This window comes from Hyperoodon ampullatus (assembly GCF_949752795.1).
Source record: "Hyperoodon ampullatus genome assembly, chromosome: 17".
Lineage (NCBI taxonomy): Eukaryota > Metazoa > Chordata > Mammalia > Artiodactyla > Ziphiidae > Hyperoodon > Hyperoodon ampullatus.
In genome coordinates, this window is record NC_136930.1 from 44,085,416 (window position 1) to 44,102,049 (window position 16,634).

The 16,634-nt window shown below is 40.9% G+C and overlaps 1 protein-coding gene across 2 annotated transcripts; it reads right to left on the reverse strand.

Annotated features, from left to right (window-relative positions):
* Positions 1 to 1,076: 1,076 nt before the first annotated feature.
* On the reverse strand, positions 1,077 to 7,999 carry ZNF706 (zinc finger protein 706). Of its 2 annotated transcripts, none has more exons than XM_079722670.1 (4): positions 7,758 to 7,999; positions 4,453 to 4,589; positions 2,208 to 2,315; positions 1,077 to 1,378 (listed from the first exon to the last, which is right to left on the reverse strand). In XM_079722670.1, the coding sequence occupies exons 2-3, from the start codon at positions 4,585 to 4,587 to the stop codon at positions 2,220 to 2,222; spliced, it is 231 nt and encodes a 76-aa protein (XP_079578796.1). In that variant the 5' UTR covers positions 4,588 to 4,589; positions 7,758 to 7,999; the 3' UTR covers positions 1,077 to 1,378; positions 2,208 to 2,219. The 2 variants fall into 2 exon arrangements, with proteins under 2 accessions (XP_079578796.1, XP_079578797.1); XM_079722671.1 differs by lacking the exon at positions 7,758 to 7,999 and adding an exon at positions 7,383 to 7,615.
* Positions 8,000 to 16,634: the final 8,635 nt, after the last annotated feature.

Genomic DNA, 16,634 nt, shown 5'->3' on the forward strand with positions numbered 1-16,634 from the left:
GTACAGCTACAAAACAAATGCACTGATGAGTTACAGCAGAAAGAGGGAAGGCATTCTGTAGTCCACAGGATCAGATTTGCGGCTCTAAGCAATTACCAGTAAATATTTGAGTGTTCTTCCATTCTATCAACTTTAAAATTTAAACTGAGTTACAGCGGTTTCACTGGTATTAAGAGTTGGCAAAAGCAAATTAGAAGAAACCCAAATTAGCCTGTTTTAACTGGGTAGGATTTACCTCATTCATCGGAACCAACCCACTTCCCCATCCTTAGAGCCAAAAAAATGTGGATATTGGCCTATTTTAATATTTTTCTAGTTCAGACGGAAGTCATACCGTACACAGCCTTTGATTTTAGGAACCAGAACAAAGTAAAAATCAACTACTCACTTAAAAAGGAAAGGAAGGAGAAGGTTCTGGGAATTAACCCAGTCACAAGCCATTCCAATCTTTCTGTTAATGCAAAATCCATTCATAAATTGGCCAAATTGTTATTAACTTCCAAAAACTCCTTTGAAAATTATGAGTTTCAATTTCAAATGAAAGAACTTGAACAATTTTCAAAGAATCAAGTATAATTTATAAAAGATAGATCTTTACCAGTTCACATATGTTCCATCATATTTTGTATTGAACAGTAGGCTGATGACTTCATTGTGGCATATACTTCAGAACCTAATTTTTCAGACGGGCTGACTGACAATCCAACCACTTTAAGGAATTTATCAGTTATCTACAAGCTAGACCTGGCTGGCAGGTATAGCCAGGTCACACAGCAAGTTTAAATATTCCAACCTCAATCACAAGAAACAATCAGAGGGGAAAATGACACATGACTGCAATATACTAAGGCAGCAGGTAAGTCATTCTTCACCTAGGTCAGCAGCTGCCAATAAAATCGTGTGCACAAATTTAATGAATGAGTCTGCTCTAGTTAAACTATGAACATGCCCCTGAACTTAGAAAGGGAGATAAGAATTGCACTTGCAATTCTAGCTGATGAATTCATTAGATTTTTATAAGGCAAATAATGTAGAAAGTTAGAACAGAATTTCTAGAACCATTTATCCTGTGATGTTGTAAAATCAAAGTACTACTTTATTAAATGAGTTATTTTATACAATATGAACATCAATATAATTACAATTGTAAAAAAATTTTTTATAACAAGGATGGACTGATTTTCAGATTTCCAAATCAGAGTCAACTGTACATTTACACAGAATTGTCTTTGCATGAAGCCCAAAAGGGAACAGCATAAAAATGAATGTTTCTGTAGCCCCTTTATTTTTGCTGATCAACAGTTTGTTAGAAAAGCAGCTGCAGGTTTGTTACCTAAGGTCTGAGACAGGAGAAGAGTCAAAGGTGTCACGAATTCACCTACAAAACATAAGCAAGATTTTCAGTGAACGTAAGCATTACACAAATGTGATTTATATGCATTTCAAATGTCTTTAAAAAAAAAAGCACAGGATGAATTGGGAGATTGGGATTGACATATATACATTAACATGTACAAAACAGATAACTAATAAGAACCTGCTGTATAAAAAAATAAATAAAATCCAAAAAGAAAAAAAAAAAAAAGCACAACATGCCTAACCTACGAAGTTAGTCTAATAGATCTGTCAGCTAAATTTTTATAAACAGATCTTTGATGAATTTACTTTAAAAATAATACTCATGCATATACCATCACCACCATTTAGAAAAAAAAATCCAACCACACAAAGTATAAACTGATTATTTTCAAGCAACTACCAAGTTTATACAATGAATGCCTACATTTTGCCTTATATTTTAATGTACTTAGAAGCTCTACTAAGCATTCTAAGTAAAATACCTGCAAAAAAGCACTCATAAACTTTGGTCTGCATCATTTCTGGGAGCAAGACTCTCAAATACCTTTATGATAGTTATTTTCTTTAGACTGAAAACTTTCTTCCACTCTTGGACCAGAGTTGGCCAGCATCACCTCATGCCATTTTTGGCTACAGTGGTTAAAAACATGGATGTTTCAAAGGCACTGAAAGGATATGGTCTGGGAAAATGGACTTTTAACAATCGTAAAGTTAAACATTAACTTAAAAGGGGGCAGTAATGAAGTCTCAGCTAGAAGACAGAAATCAATTTTACAATTACAGAAGATAACTCTGCTCTCGTATACAGCCCTGCCATTAACGAATGAAAAGAAGAAAAGGTCAATTACCTGTAAACAACTTTATGCCTGAACATCAGCTAATTCTGGAGGAAGTGGAGTCTTAGGATGCTTGCTCTCAAAGTGCTGCTTGAAGGTCTTAGGGTCTGGCATTTGTGTCTAATTTTAAAAATTGTGCAAAAAAGAAGAGTTAGACCTGATTCATGAAATAAAAATGTGCTAACTTTTAAAATCCTGAGCCTACTCACGATCGACAACTATTGCAAAACACTTTTAAATTCCTATAACTTAATGGCTGGCATATGAAAAAGGACCCAGTAACAAAGAAATTCCTAGCATATTCCCACATTTCACATATAAAGGGTCACACAGAATGAAGTATTCTTACCTGATTAACAGTAAACAATAGGTAACATTTACCGAACACATTATGTTAAGCATGCTACCAGAATTCTCATAGAACCTTCCAGTCATCTTTTTTTTTTTTTTTTGCAGTACGCAGGCCTCTCACCGTTGCGGCCTCTCCCGTTGCAGAGCACAGGCTCCGGACACGCAGGCTCAGCGGCCATGGCTCACGGGCCCAGCCGCTCCGCGGCATGTGGGATCTTCCCGGACTGGGGCACGAACCCATGTCCCCTGAATCGGCAGGCGGACTCTCAACCACTGCACCACCAGGGAAGCCCCCTTCCAGTAATCTTAAATCAGGTCCTACTATCCTCATTTTATGTGCTAAGCAAACTAAAACCTAGAGATTAATTTGTCCAATACCTATGGTTAACCTAGTACTAGGTACTTCAGATCTCAAATACTACACTATACTGACTTACCTAGGCAAGGACCTTCAATTATTGTTTAGCACATTACATTAGACAAAACATGAAATAAACATTTTTTGTTGTTTTGAGTTTTTAAATATATGAGCTACTCTAATACTTTTAGGTCAAGGTATTTCTTCATTAGTAATTTAGTGAAATTTACTTTTACCTTGCCTCTTTCCAAACAGAATCTGAAGCTGCTCAATTTCATTATTTTGAGTATATCAAAGCTCACTACGAACAGGTTATTTAATGTAATAGGTTTCCTCTCTTAATGAGAACTTTTATGTAGTTAGGAACTTCTATTTCATCAGTAATGACTTCAATAAATGATAAACTTTAGTCCAGGAATCAAGTCTTATCAAGATCCCTTCCCATCCATACTACCAATTCTACCTAGGCATAGGGCTTTGGGGGGAACAAAAAAAGTTTGTTGTAACTGGATCAACCTCACTATGCACTTTTCCTTTGGCACTTTTATTCACTAACTTCAAGGGTAGTGAGCTTGAACAAACAGGCAAAAAAGAGACCCTGGCTTGGAATTTAAGAAAAACTTCTTTGAGGCAGTGTGGTATAGTGGTCTAAAAGGTGGGCTCTGGAGCTGGACCTCCTGGGTTTAGATGCCAGCTCTTCTGCATACTAGCTGGGTGACCCTGCACAAGTTATTCAGTCCCCATGACTCAATTTACTCTCCTGTAAAATGAGAATAAAAGTGCTTTGTGCCATAGGGTTGTTATGTGAATTAATGGGCTCATGCATGTAAAACACTTCGATCAGTGTCTGGCACCTGGTAAGCACTCAATAGCAGCTGTTATGATTATTCTTCAAATCTAATAAAACACATTAATTCTAGTAAAAGCCCTCAATGTGAATACACTCTATTTAGTTTTACAGACATCATAACTATGAATGTAGTGAAGAAAAAAAAAAAAAAACAAATTAATATAACCAGAGGTATATTACATAGCTTTAAATTAAGAATGTAAATCTGACCTTTTTTAAAGTTCAAAGTGTATTATTTGCCCTTAAGAAGACATCTTTATTCTCCATGAGGAAACGGATTTTGCTTTGTTCACTCCTTTTCACTAAGACCAAGAGAACTGTGCCTGGCCAAAGGAGCTATCCAAAAAATGTACTTGTTGGGACTCTTCTGGCGGTCCAATGGTTAGGACTCCACAATTCCACAGCAGGGGGCACAGGTCCAATCCCTGGTCAGGGAACTAAGACCCTGCATGCTGCACAGCGCGAACAACAACAACAAAAAGCATATATATATGTGTGTGTATATATGTATATATACGTATATATATAAAACTGTTGAACAGATGAATGAAGATGGGTTCCTAACACAACCAGCTCTCAAATCTCCTATTTCAAGTAAAGCATTTATCTCGCCATGTTTGCACAATTTTAACCTATACAAACCCATCTCTAATGAAAGAACTGTCCACGAGAAAGCTATGTCTTTCAACTCCCCTTACCCTACAGACAGTGCAGGTATATATTAAGGCAGCTTTGGCAGCAGCCTTTTGGTCATGTCCTTGTTTCTTCTTTTGTCCAGCTTGCTTTTTGGCATTTTTCTGCTGAGACTGAATCTTCTGCTGTCCACGAGCCATATCTAAAAACAGAAGTTGAGGCATTAAAGTGAAATCTAAGTATGATAACACTCTCAGAGTTTGACAGTTGTTTATAGAAGCACTTGTCAATCAAAATGTATGGATTTACAGATTCTCCTATACAATGCTACTAGAGGATAAATTGATACAACCACTGTAGAAAACCAGTCGTCTACTCTATAATCTCACAATTCCACTCTTGGTATATATTCAACAGAAATGCAGGTACACTGTTTCTAAAACTGGAAACAATCCAAATGCCTACTAATAGTAAGATGGATACATAACTTGTAGCAGATTTCTACAATGGAATACTATGCAGCATTCAAAGAGAAGAAACTATTGTTAAACAACATGGTTATATCTCAGCATTAAGGAAAGACGCCAGATACACAGAACATATTGTTGTGTAAAGTTCAACACAGGCAAAACTAGTCCAGGAAGTAACGCTGGGAAGAAAGGGCGTGAGGGGGATTTTTGGGGTACTGATAATGTTCTGTGTCTTGATCTAGGTAATGGCTATACAGGTGTATTCACTTGTAAAAATTCACTGAGCTATACACCTAAGAATTGTGCACTTTCTTATAGGTAATCTTCAGAAGTTTACCAAAAACAGTTTAGCCCCTCCCTCAATCATTTCTCTGATCATTTTGCAAAGGTACTCTCCCCTTCCAGTATTCACTGTGCGACCTGAGATTCTTACAACTTTAAGAGAAATAAAAGCTGTCATCTAATGTCTCTAAAGGAGCTCATATGAGCAATGGAAACCGTTCTCTTAAATACTCAGGTTTCATGAAACTACTGTGCTATTCTTTCTTAAAAAAAAAATGGTATTCATAGGATTGCTGGACAAATTATTAAGTAAGATTAAGGGTACCTTTACAAAAATGAAAGATACCACTTTTTACTACTGATGATCTGAAATTAACATGGGTTAAAAATTAAGGGAAAAGAACTACTTTTACTTTTTCATGAAAATTAAAGACTCCTTTAAGACAACACAAGTTAAATCTGTTCATAAAAGGTCTATAATGAGTCTCAGCTGCTTTTTAAATACTTTAAAATAGGATCTAAGGAGAATTCCTGTGGATAGTTTTGACTAGCACTGCAATTAAATCTTAAACTTTTAAGTCATTGCAGGACATGAACACACCAAGGATCTATAACTTCACCAGAAAATAGTGCTAGCTTTTTCGGACTGGAACCTTAACTAGTTAACAGGTATGAGGTCAAAGCATTTCATTGAAACACCTGAGCTTCTCCCAAAAAGAAAAAGGGAAACTGAAAAAATAAACACATCAATTGGACAAGTTCCCACTAGCATTAAACACTGAACCAGAAGTCAAAATATAAAGGAGGATCAATCCTTTTCTAGCAAGCTGGCTGAATATTTTAACAAATTACAAAAATGTTTAGTATGCTAGCCTAATATAAGAACCCCATTCCCACCAAATAAAGGTAAATATTACCAGACGTCTTCGCCCTTGAAGACTACCATTTTTGTTATTTTTTAAAAACCAAATTCTTATTAATTCCAAGCTGAATGAAGTGATTTTTTTAAAAGTATATTTATGGCATGCTTACAAACCAATTCCCATGGAAACAGATTTGGATACTTTTGTATTATTCGGATGATAGGTATTCAATCTTTATGCATCCTAACATTTATAGCATTCTTAATGTCTCAGTGCCTTAGTATCAGTAACTTATGTTAGAATACTTCAGTTCTCTCATAGATCTGAACTCTTCCACACGATGTATGCTATGCTACGTATGTTAATACACTGTGTGGGTAACCTCTTAACTGTTTTACATTGAAAAAAAAAACTAATAAAATGGTAAGCTACTAATTCTAGGTTTCTCTGATATCTAGAAGTTATTAGCTATTTTGATAACATTTTCATGCAGTGATCTGTAGAACGCAATGCCATTAGATACACATTATTTTTAACTTTTGCAGTTACCACTTCTCCTCAAATGTAACATTAACAATACATTTAACCCATTTTCATTGTCATCTAACAAAAGTAACAAAAAGCCATAGAAGTTTTAATAAATAGAAGACTGTGGTTGCTTGTTCTTATTTTTAAAACAGAAAACACCAGGTAAGGGAAACTGAATCAGTCTAAACGCCTGACGTAGGCCCCTAAGTTCTAGCAACACGCTGCACTGATTTCCTTTCTGAAAGCAGAAATGCAAACGAACAAACCACCTGCTTTTGGACAGCTCGACTTAGCACTTACTCTCAAGCCAGCTGAGTTTTCTACAAGATCTAAGCGTAACCAAGCATAACTTCTCCTTGACTAAATGCAACAAACCGAGGAGCAAGAAGTCCTTTATAAGTACCTAAAAGCTGGCTTTTAATATAACTCTTATTTTGTATGGTCTTCTGAGGGGGCTCCAAAGAGGGAAGCAGTAGAGGGAATAAGGAGTTCTTCCAAAATGAGGAGCTCTTACAGGAGGCAACAAGTAAGCACTGTCCCAAAGATCCTCTTAAAACCAAAACAAATGAGTAAGAGAGAAATAGATTTTGGATCCAAGAAGTAGGATCATTCTTCACAAGCATCTAAAACGAAGAGGCCCAAGCAGTGACCAACATCCTGACCCTAGCCTTTTAAATGCATCCCTTTTGGAGAGGAGACAGGATGAAAGCACCAGCAGTGAGGTCTATTTCACCCAGCACTTCGCTGAGCCCAGCTGCAGCCCCGCGCGCCTTCCTTCCCAAACCGGCCTCTCCCGCCTGGGAGAGCTCCCTCCTCTCTTCTGCCACCCAGAGCCACACAACCCCTACCTACCCGCCACTCCTCACGGACCCCGGCCCGAGACGCGCCTCCTGGAGGCCTCGGCTGCCCGAAACCCGGCCCCTTCGGCCACGGGGAGCCCCAGCCTCGAGAAACCGACCAGCTGCTGTCGCCGGCGGGTTACAGCTCCGCCGCCGCGGCCGGCCTGCGACCGGCCACCTGCAGGGCCTGGCAGGCGCCCGAGCTTCCCGTCCTTCCGCGGCCCGCGCCGGGACAGGACAGGCTCGGCCGCCCCCAGGGAGGCGGGGCAGGCCGGCAGCCCCTCGTGACCCGCGATGACCCCCCACGGTCCCCGCCGACCCCGCCGGCAGGGCCCCCACCCGGCTCCCAGGAGTCCTGCGGCGTCAGCACCGCCCCACTGCCGCTCACCCGGGCCGGGACAGTCTTGCGTCGGAGAAACCGCGCAGCGCGAGAGGGCCGGGGGAGGTGGCCGGAGGGAGAGGAAGGGGAGCGCAGCGCGCCCAGTACCGCTTCGGCCTCCTCCACCCGCCAAGAAGGGGAAAGGGGAGAGCCGGGAGCACAACAGCCCGCGCCTCGCACCCGCCGCCGCGCGCGCCCGCCGCCGCCTCAGCCTAGGGGGAGGCCACTACACCTCGTGCTCGCGCACGCCGCACAGCTCTCCCAGTCGCCCCAGCGCAGCCTGCTCTGCGCAGCCCCCACCCACCGGCCTTCCTGCCGCGGCCTCCCTCCGCCCCCACCCGCTCGCGCGCCTGCGCCTCTTCCGGTCGCGGGGGCCAATGGCAGCGCGCCCCTATTACATAAGCGAGAGGGGGCGGGACCTGGCGGGGACGGTGGCCCCTCAGAGACGGGAACAGCAGGGGACGTCGCGCTCTGTCTCCGGCGCACCGCCTCCCACTTCTCCTGCGTGCTCCATCTGGGCGGCTTCAGCCGGCCCTGAGAGCCGCGTGATCTCGGTCCTGGCGGGTGATGGCCCGCAGTGTGATTCACAAGTCGCTTGCTCACTCACTGGGGCGGCGGCCAGGCTTCGACCCCTGCGTCCCCTCTCACGAGCTTCCAGTCTCGGCGGCGTCCTCCTGTGCCCCGGCCTGGGGAGGGTCCCGGAGAGGCGCGCCAGCGCCGCGGCGGTGTGGGTCACCGACCCCGTAGCTCGCCACCCTGGCGCACCGCCGCTTCCGCCCCCAGTGCGGCCGGCGGGGAGGCCCTGAACTGGGACGCGCGGCCTTTGTTCTCTCACCACCTACCCTTTACCTCGTTCCCACGAAACCTCAGTTATTTGACTATTCTGGGGGTTTTAGTGAGTTCAAGATTCACGCCTGACTGTCTCACTGAAAACTGCCGGCTAGGCCCCCCTGACCGTTTCAGGCTGACTACTTAACAATATACTGAGCTGTTAATACTTAGGGAAATGGTTAAGTTGTGGGTTTTTTGGTCTTGATTTATAGGCCACGACAGCTAATTTCCAATATCAGAATCAAGAGCGATGGCGATAGTAACGATTATTAAATGTTTATCTGGAAAGGGCAGCATGTTTAGACGTCGGCTTTTTCTTCACCTCGCCCCACCACGCCCCCCAGCACACATTGGTTTGTAATTAGAACCACAGATAAAACAACAAAGGAGGGTCTTGCATTTGACTGTCCCACCTTGACCCATAGCCTCCGCTCTCCCAAATCTGCCTGTCAGTGCCCCAGGAAATGTTAGTTGAACATAAGTACATCGCAAGTTTTCTGGACTGGGATATGTGTATCACCAAATTGTTTAAAATAGCCAGGAAGGGGTTAACTGCTTATTGCATTTCGGTGGCATACGACGAAGACGACAACAACAACGATCTGGTTGTTCAGTCCTTCCTTTTCAACCTCGTTTCAGTTCCTTTCGCCTTCACTTTTCACGCCCTCCCTTTCGTATTGCAGTTTTAAGTTACATGTTCAAATTTTATTAATATCTCTCCAGTATTCAATTGTAAGCTCATTTTCACCACTATATACCCAGTGCTTAGCAGCATATGAAACACAGTAGGAATTGAAAAGAAAACAGGACTTTTAGTGACATTTCATGAAGCCATAGCTTAATTATTAGTAGTCACCATAACCATAATAACTATATTAACCTGGCTAATAGGAGGTGGATGAGGTACTTGGAAAACCTAAAGACAGGAAATCCAAAGAGCTGTGTTTGTCTAGCCATAAATGAGATTGGACACCAGAAAGGGACAGGGAAATCTGATTGGCAGAGATAAGTCTTTTTAACTAGAAAGGTGATTTCTGTTGTGAAATAGGGTTAATATGTCACTTGTTACCAAGGCCTAGATGAAATATTCATTAAAACCAGTGTTTCTTAAATTTTTGAATTATACCACTTTCAAGAAATTGGTACATGCTATGGACTTTGCCCCTAAAAATTTCATGTACATATAAACTGATCCCCATTGGTAAAATTTCTGAACCTCGGTACTAATCACATTTGGGGCTGGATAATTCTTTGTTATGGGGACTGTCCTAGGGGCAACCCTAAGATGTTTAGCAACATCCCTGTCCTTCTACCCTCTTGATGTCAGTAGCACTTCATCTCCAGTTGTGACAACTGAAAATGTCTCCAGACATAGCCCAATGTCCTCTTGGGTCAAAATCTCCCCTGGTGGAGAACCACAATAGAGGATATGGTATTATGGTAACTTTATATGATGGTTAGGGCATTTAAAATACAAAGGGAAAAAAATGAAAGAAGGAATGAATAAGATTCAACACCTGTGAAGTGACAAACAGTAAATGAAAGGCAGATGAATTCGCATAACTACCAGCTGGTGTCCTACTTATGTTATAGAAATGTGACAGCGAATGGGATATGAACTCCTTGGAAAAATTTTTATACATAGTCTGGTTTTAATCGTGAATGCTACAGTACTTCTACTGACTATTTTTCCTCTTCTGCCTGAGACAATTACTCTAGGTTAATATGCAGTAAGCCTATGCCTATTTTCTATTGCAATCACAATCAGATTATAGAGCTGCCCCGAAGACCTGAAAGACTTATTTATTTATTTGTATTCATGTCAGATTTTCAGGGGTGAAAGAGCTGGTGGTTAGTCAATATATTATTTCTCAGATAAACATGGATTTATCTGTGGCATGTAGGTTAATATCTAAATGTAATGAAGTGCTGGGAATTCCCTGGTGGTCCAGTGTTTAGGTGCTTTCACTGCCGAGGGCCCAGCCTGGGTTCAGTCCTTGGTCGGGGGACTAAGATTCCACAAGCCACGCAGTGTGGAAAAAAAAAAGAGTAGTGCAGTGCTCAGTTCCAGGGTTCGTTGGAGAACAAAGGAGGCAAAGGAGACGATTTCCTGCCCCTATAGGTCCTTCCATCTAGTGACAAATAATAACAACAGCAATAATGACAATAATAGACTCAAAACAAAAATGTTACCTTTGCTGGCTCTTCTTCCTCTGCTCAACTTCTACTTGTTGAGATTTCTCAGGGCTGCAACGTGGATTCTCTTGTCTTCTCTACCCTCTTAGCCCAAAGGGAAAAGTTGTGGCTTTAAATAATGAACTTCATATGACCCCACATTTCTATCGCCAGTTCAGACCTCTCTTCTGATTCCAAATTAATATACCCAAATGCTTATTTTTCATTTCCACTTCAACGTTTCTCAGACATTTCACATTTGGTGCTATATGGTATTGAATCTAAGAAGCTATTGATTGTAAGTCACATTTATGTCCACCAAGATAAAAAAATTGCTTCCAGTTGAAGGCATTATACTAAAATACTCTTGATTGTAAGACATCACAATTTCGGAGATGTTAAAATAGGTTTAAAAATAATGTGATGTATTAGAATAGCATCAAGAAGAATAAAATACTTAGAAGTAAACTTACCAAAAGTAGTGCAAAACCTACATTCCGAACATTAAAAGACATTGTTGAAAGATATTAAAGAAGACGTAAATAAATGGAAAGGCATTCCATGTTCATGGATCAAAAAACTTATTATAAAGGTGGCAATAGTCCCCAAAATGCTCTGCAGATTCAACACACTTCCCTATCAAAATCTCAACTGATGTCTTTGCATAAATCAACAAGGTTATTCTGAAGTTCATTTGGAAGTTCTAAGGAACCCAGATGTGGTATAGTAAGAAATGTATTTGGTCTTTGTCCCTGTCCCATTCCTAAAAAGTTTCTAAAACCCCCAGAATGTTTGAATGATAGAAGTGTCTTTTGTAATTTATAAGAAGCTCCTTTTGAGCATACCTGAATTTATGCTAATAAGGTGATTTAGGTTGGGGGCCATAGATGGCCTCAGGATGGGGTCTTTCAGCCCCAGAAGAATGTTTAATGACTGATTCCCCAGATATAAAATGAAAGGGTTGGTCTGAGTAACTTTCAAGACCCCTTCTAGCTTTTGAACTTCTATGACTTAATGACTCAACGTCAACTTCAGGGTCTTTTAAAAGAACTCTATTTATGAAAGGCAGCATAACAATCACCGCAAACTCCCTCCAGATGAAAATATGAAAGCAAGGTTGCTTGCTATTTACATATAAAACGAAAAGGTAATTTCTATATACCATAGGAGAGAACTAAGTGATGGAAGGATGAGTTAAAAATGGCATGGGGCTTCCCTGGTGGCGCAGTGGTTGAGAGTCCGCCTGCCGATGCAGGGGACACGGGTTCGTGCCCTGGTCCGGGAAGATCCCACATGCCACGGAGCGGCTGGGCCCGTGAGCCATGGCTGCTGAGTCTGCGTGTCCAGAGCCTGTGCTCCGCAACGGGAGAGGCCACAACGGTAAGAGGCCCGCGTACCGCAAAAAAAAAAAAAAAAAAGGCATGAAAGGGAAAATACTTGTTTGAAACTTCCATGACTGTATTAATCATGTTTTATTTTCTGTATATTATGAAGCTTTAATATTTGGGGGGCCTTCTAGCCCCAGGGAGAGACTTCACAACCCAGAGCTAGCTAATTCCTAAAGATAATAACAACTTACCTAGGAACATGCCTTTTGTATGCAAACCAACCAATCTCACGTCTGTACCCCCAGCCACTCTCTTATCTAAGTTACACACCAAGCCAATATTTCCCAGGACCTAAGTCATCCCAGAGCCAGGTACCAGGCAACTAGAGACCACCCCTATCACCCAGAGTCTGCCAGAATCATTCACCCTGGCTAATCCTAAAATGCTCACTGTACCCTGCCTTGCCTTTCCCACGCAAACCCCAATAAAGGCTCTGGCCTAGACTTCCCACCCCTCTTGCTCCTGCGCTGCCTCCTGACCGCAATCAAGTGGTCCCCAAGTGGCCGTGTGTGGTGTGGCATGCCCTCTCCTCTCTGGAGACGTAAGTAGTCAATTCTTCTTTCAGTGGCATTGATCTCTCTGTATCCTCATTCAGTCACCTCTATAAATTAAAATCCCATGGGTACATTACAATGAAGAAACTCCAGTGTTTAAAGTACTAACTCTTTTTTTTTTTTTAATAAATGTATTTATTTATTTATTTTTGGCTGTGTTGGGTCTTCGTTTCTGTGTGAGAGCTTTCTCTAGTTGTGGCAAGCGTGGGTCACTCTTCATCGCAGTGCGCGGGCCTCTCACTGTCGCGGCCTCTCTTGTTGCGGAGCACAGGCTCCAGACACGCAGGCTCAGTAGTTGTGGCTCACGGGCCTAGTTGCTCCACGGCATGTGGGATCTTCCCAGACCAGGGCTCGAACCCGTGTCCCCTGCATTAGCAGGCAGATTCTCAACCACTGCGCCACGAGGGAAGCCCAAAAGTACTAACTCTTGATTACTAATAAAAGTATATATCCAGGGTGACATTCCCTGTAGGTTCATAATGGCTGAGATTTTCTTGTATTTTTGGTCAAAAAATTAAACTCTAATTGTTCTAAGTTGGCCAAATTGTTTATAAATACAGAGTTCACTTAGGTCAGAGGCTGAAACGAATACATCAAAAAACACAACACATCCAAAGGAACTTAATGTTGTGTGATTCAAATAAACCTCACATACAAATTCTAACAAAGAAAAAATCCCATGGGTACAAATGAGACAGTGACCTACGTTCAATTATGTTGTCTGTGTGAACTGGGACAGGGAGATTCCCTGTCCTCTATGTGTTAAAGTCTAAGCTCGTACTGCTTGCCATACGACAGGCCAATAATCAAGAGACAAGCTGTTGGGGCAAGGAATAACGACTTTATTCAGAAAGCCAGCAAACTGGGAAGATGGTGGACTCATGCCCCAAAGAACCATCTTGCCTGAGTTTGAATTCAGGCTTCTTTTATACTAAATGGGGAGGGAGTAAAGTCAAACACTTCCTGGTTCCCATCAGCCTCCAAGGGGTGTGTTAATTTCTTCCTGCCTGCAGTCATTCACAGGTGGGCCTGGTCAGGATGTTTCCTGTGAACTAAACAAAGGTTTTTTAGCTTAATGCTCATTACGTGGGAAGCAGGATTCCCAGAGATGGGCCATTACATATAATTTAAGGTTATAGGCAATATCCCTTTAGTGATTAACTTGTAATAGAATACATAGGTTCTTCCCTATTAACACATGTTCCTTATGGAGCTGAGAGGTTGGTTCAATTGCTTAGGACAACTTACAAAGGTTCACCCAGACTTCTAATTCAGTCCCTATGTGTGCCATGTAGCTTTGCTTCATGCTCACACATCAAACCCCTAGACTAGGCCAAATTCTCAAAGTAAATGACTTATTTCAAAGTACAGGGTGACAAAGGCATTTGGAGATAGGGAAGAGAATGACAGATCATCGCTGCAGCTATGACTTGTTTTTTCTGGAACAATTAGCCATAGAACATGCCCTACTGAAGCTGGGTCCCCAGTATAATCTTCCCATATAAAATTGAATTCATTATTGCTCAAAACCTCCTAATGATAATAATAACAGCTATAATTTGGGCCCATGCTGCGTTACTCTAATCCTTACATCAGACCTTCACAATACATCTCATTGTCCCAATTTACTGATGAAGAAACTAAGACTCCAAGATATTAATTTTCTTATCATCACACAGAAGGAGAACTAGTAAGTAAAAGAGCTAGGATTGAGAATCCAAATCTATCTGATTCCAAACCTGACCTTCCTTCCCCCACACCACACAGCCTCGGGAATGAATTCCAGCGTGGAGGGTTCCTCTTCCATTTGGCTGAGAACCGCTGATGCCAGACTTACAGTGGCTAACGTGGGCACCATTGTTCTTTCTATTGTCACGGCCATGCTCTGCTACTCATCTGGGTTGCACAGAGAAATTGCTTATCATTTCTGGCTCTTGTTTCTTAATCTGAAAAGAGTGAGGGACTTGGATCAGGTGTCTTTTATGACAACAATTTGGATTTTTAAAATATGATTGTAACTTTAAGTATGATGTATGAGAAAATTTATATTTTATACAATTCTTAATCCCAAAGTAGATTTGGAGTACCCAAATACCCAAGTGTTAGTTTTATTTAGCTGACATTTTAACTTTTTTTCTTTCTTATAATTTCAGAAAGTCAACAGGGAACATGAATTGGTTAACATTAAAGAGAACTATCTTTAGTGCCTCGGAATTTAAAGTACAAATAAGAGAAGGATGTCTTTAATAAACAAATGATGTGTCATTTGGGACAAATGTAATATGATGTGTGGGTTTGTCCAACACAGTCATCAGGATACTTCATCATACTTGGCGTAGTTAAAATTTCCAAGGTACATGTGTGTTTGTGTCAACCTTACTTAGTGTGTAATTTCACCACTGATTGGCCTCAGTAGGGTTTGTGCTTTCAGCTGTCTTTCTGTCAGTGGGGTTGAATGGATATACACAGATCCTTCTCTTCCCTGATCCATTTTGATTTATGGCTTACTTGTGTCAGACATTTGGCTCACTAGAAACTGTGATCATAATAGTGCATGATTATCTGACCCTCCAGGGGCCTAGTCCCATTAGCCTTAGAATCCAGTCAACTATCTTTACCTATCACTCTGTTCAGGAGATGTGAACTTTATGCATCAGCTGGGCAAGTTATGCTACCTCATTATGCCTTAGTTACTACATTTTTTCACAGGAATCATATCCTGTGATACTTAATGGAAGCCAATATTTTGCTTGATGGTATATGTTCACTGCAAGTAGTTGACTGGCTTATAAAATCATCCAATTAACTGGAGGGAAAGACAGTGTACAATGTTAAAAGCAGTTTTATGGACTAAAACCTAATTAAAACTAAGTTGAAAATTGGCTTTTTTTTAAAAAAAAGGAATGTTTTAAATTTGCGGAAAAAAGATACGGGGAAAAGAAAGAGAAAGAAATTGAGAGAAATAGGAAGATAATTTTTTATTTTGGGGGATCAAAAGTTTTTGAGGAAATCTGCATATTCTAATCCCTGACTTTTCTTGCTGTTCAATAAAATTTGCTATAACATGATGATTCTGAGTTCTTTAATTGTGAGACAAACAGTCTTTTACTGTTACATTATTATTGTAATTAGAGTGTATTTTTCAGCTGACACAGCATTTCTTTTTTCATAACATAAAGGCTTAGCCTGAATTGTGAACAAGAAGTGGCAGAGTTAAGACTACAGATCATAAACACGGATTGAAATGTGACTGACGGCAGCGGGTCCAAAATATTGGAAATGCAGCTGAATAAGCATTTGAAGCAGGGTGTGATTCTAAATAACACCAATATATCTGGTTCCTGCCTAGTTAGGAAAGGGATGAGTAGACTTGCTAGACGAGTTGAACAGAGACTAACTCGAAGCCCTGAAATTGTGAGAATGTTCTCACGTTCTGTTCCCATAGGGTAGCATTTGTCAGGTTAAAAAAAAGAAAAAATTGCCATGCAATGTACTTTCAACAAAACATAAAACAGCCTTTAGGATTTTAATGTTAAAGTGGAGTTTTGGTATTATCAGTGCAGTTAGTTTTTGAGAGCAGTTAGTTGATGTTTTTCGTCTTATAACTCAATACTCCACAGGCCATATCACTGACTCCTTTATGCCAGAAATCTCTTGAGCATTCCCGTATCATGATTCCTCTGCAGAATTACTAACAGAGAGTCATTTTCCATCATCCAAAAAGATGATCAGTCTATTTGCTAAACAGAATTCTGGCTCCATAAATTTGATTTTTACTTTCTTATTCATCCTCTTCTTCCTTCCAAACAAAAAATAATTTAGGCAACTGTTGACATTTTCTTAATGCATCATTGCTTCATTGCCATCTTTTTTGCTTTTTAATAAATTTATTTATTTATTTATTGGCTGCATTGGGTCTTCGTTGCTGCGTGTGGACT

Bases quoted from the DNA above. Each gene is read 5' to 3' on its own strand.
- ZNF706 (XM_079722670.1), bottom strand. From the start codon at position 4,587: ATGGCTCGTGGACAGCAGAAGATTCAGTCTCAGCAGAAAAATGCCAAA. The intron at 2,316-4,452 runs GTAAGGGGAGTT...TTTTAAAATTAG, and splicing joins ATACCTGCACTGTCTGTAGG to ACACAAATGCCAGACCCTAA.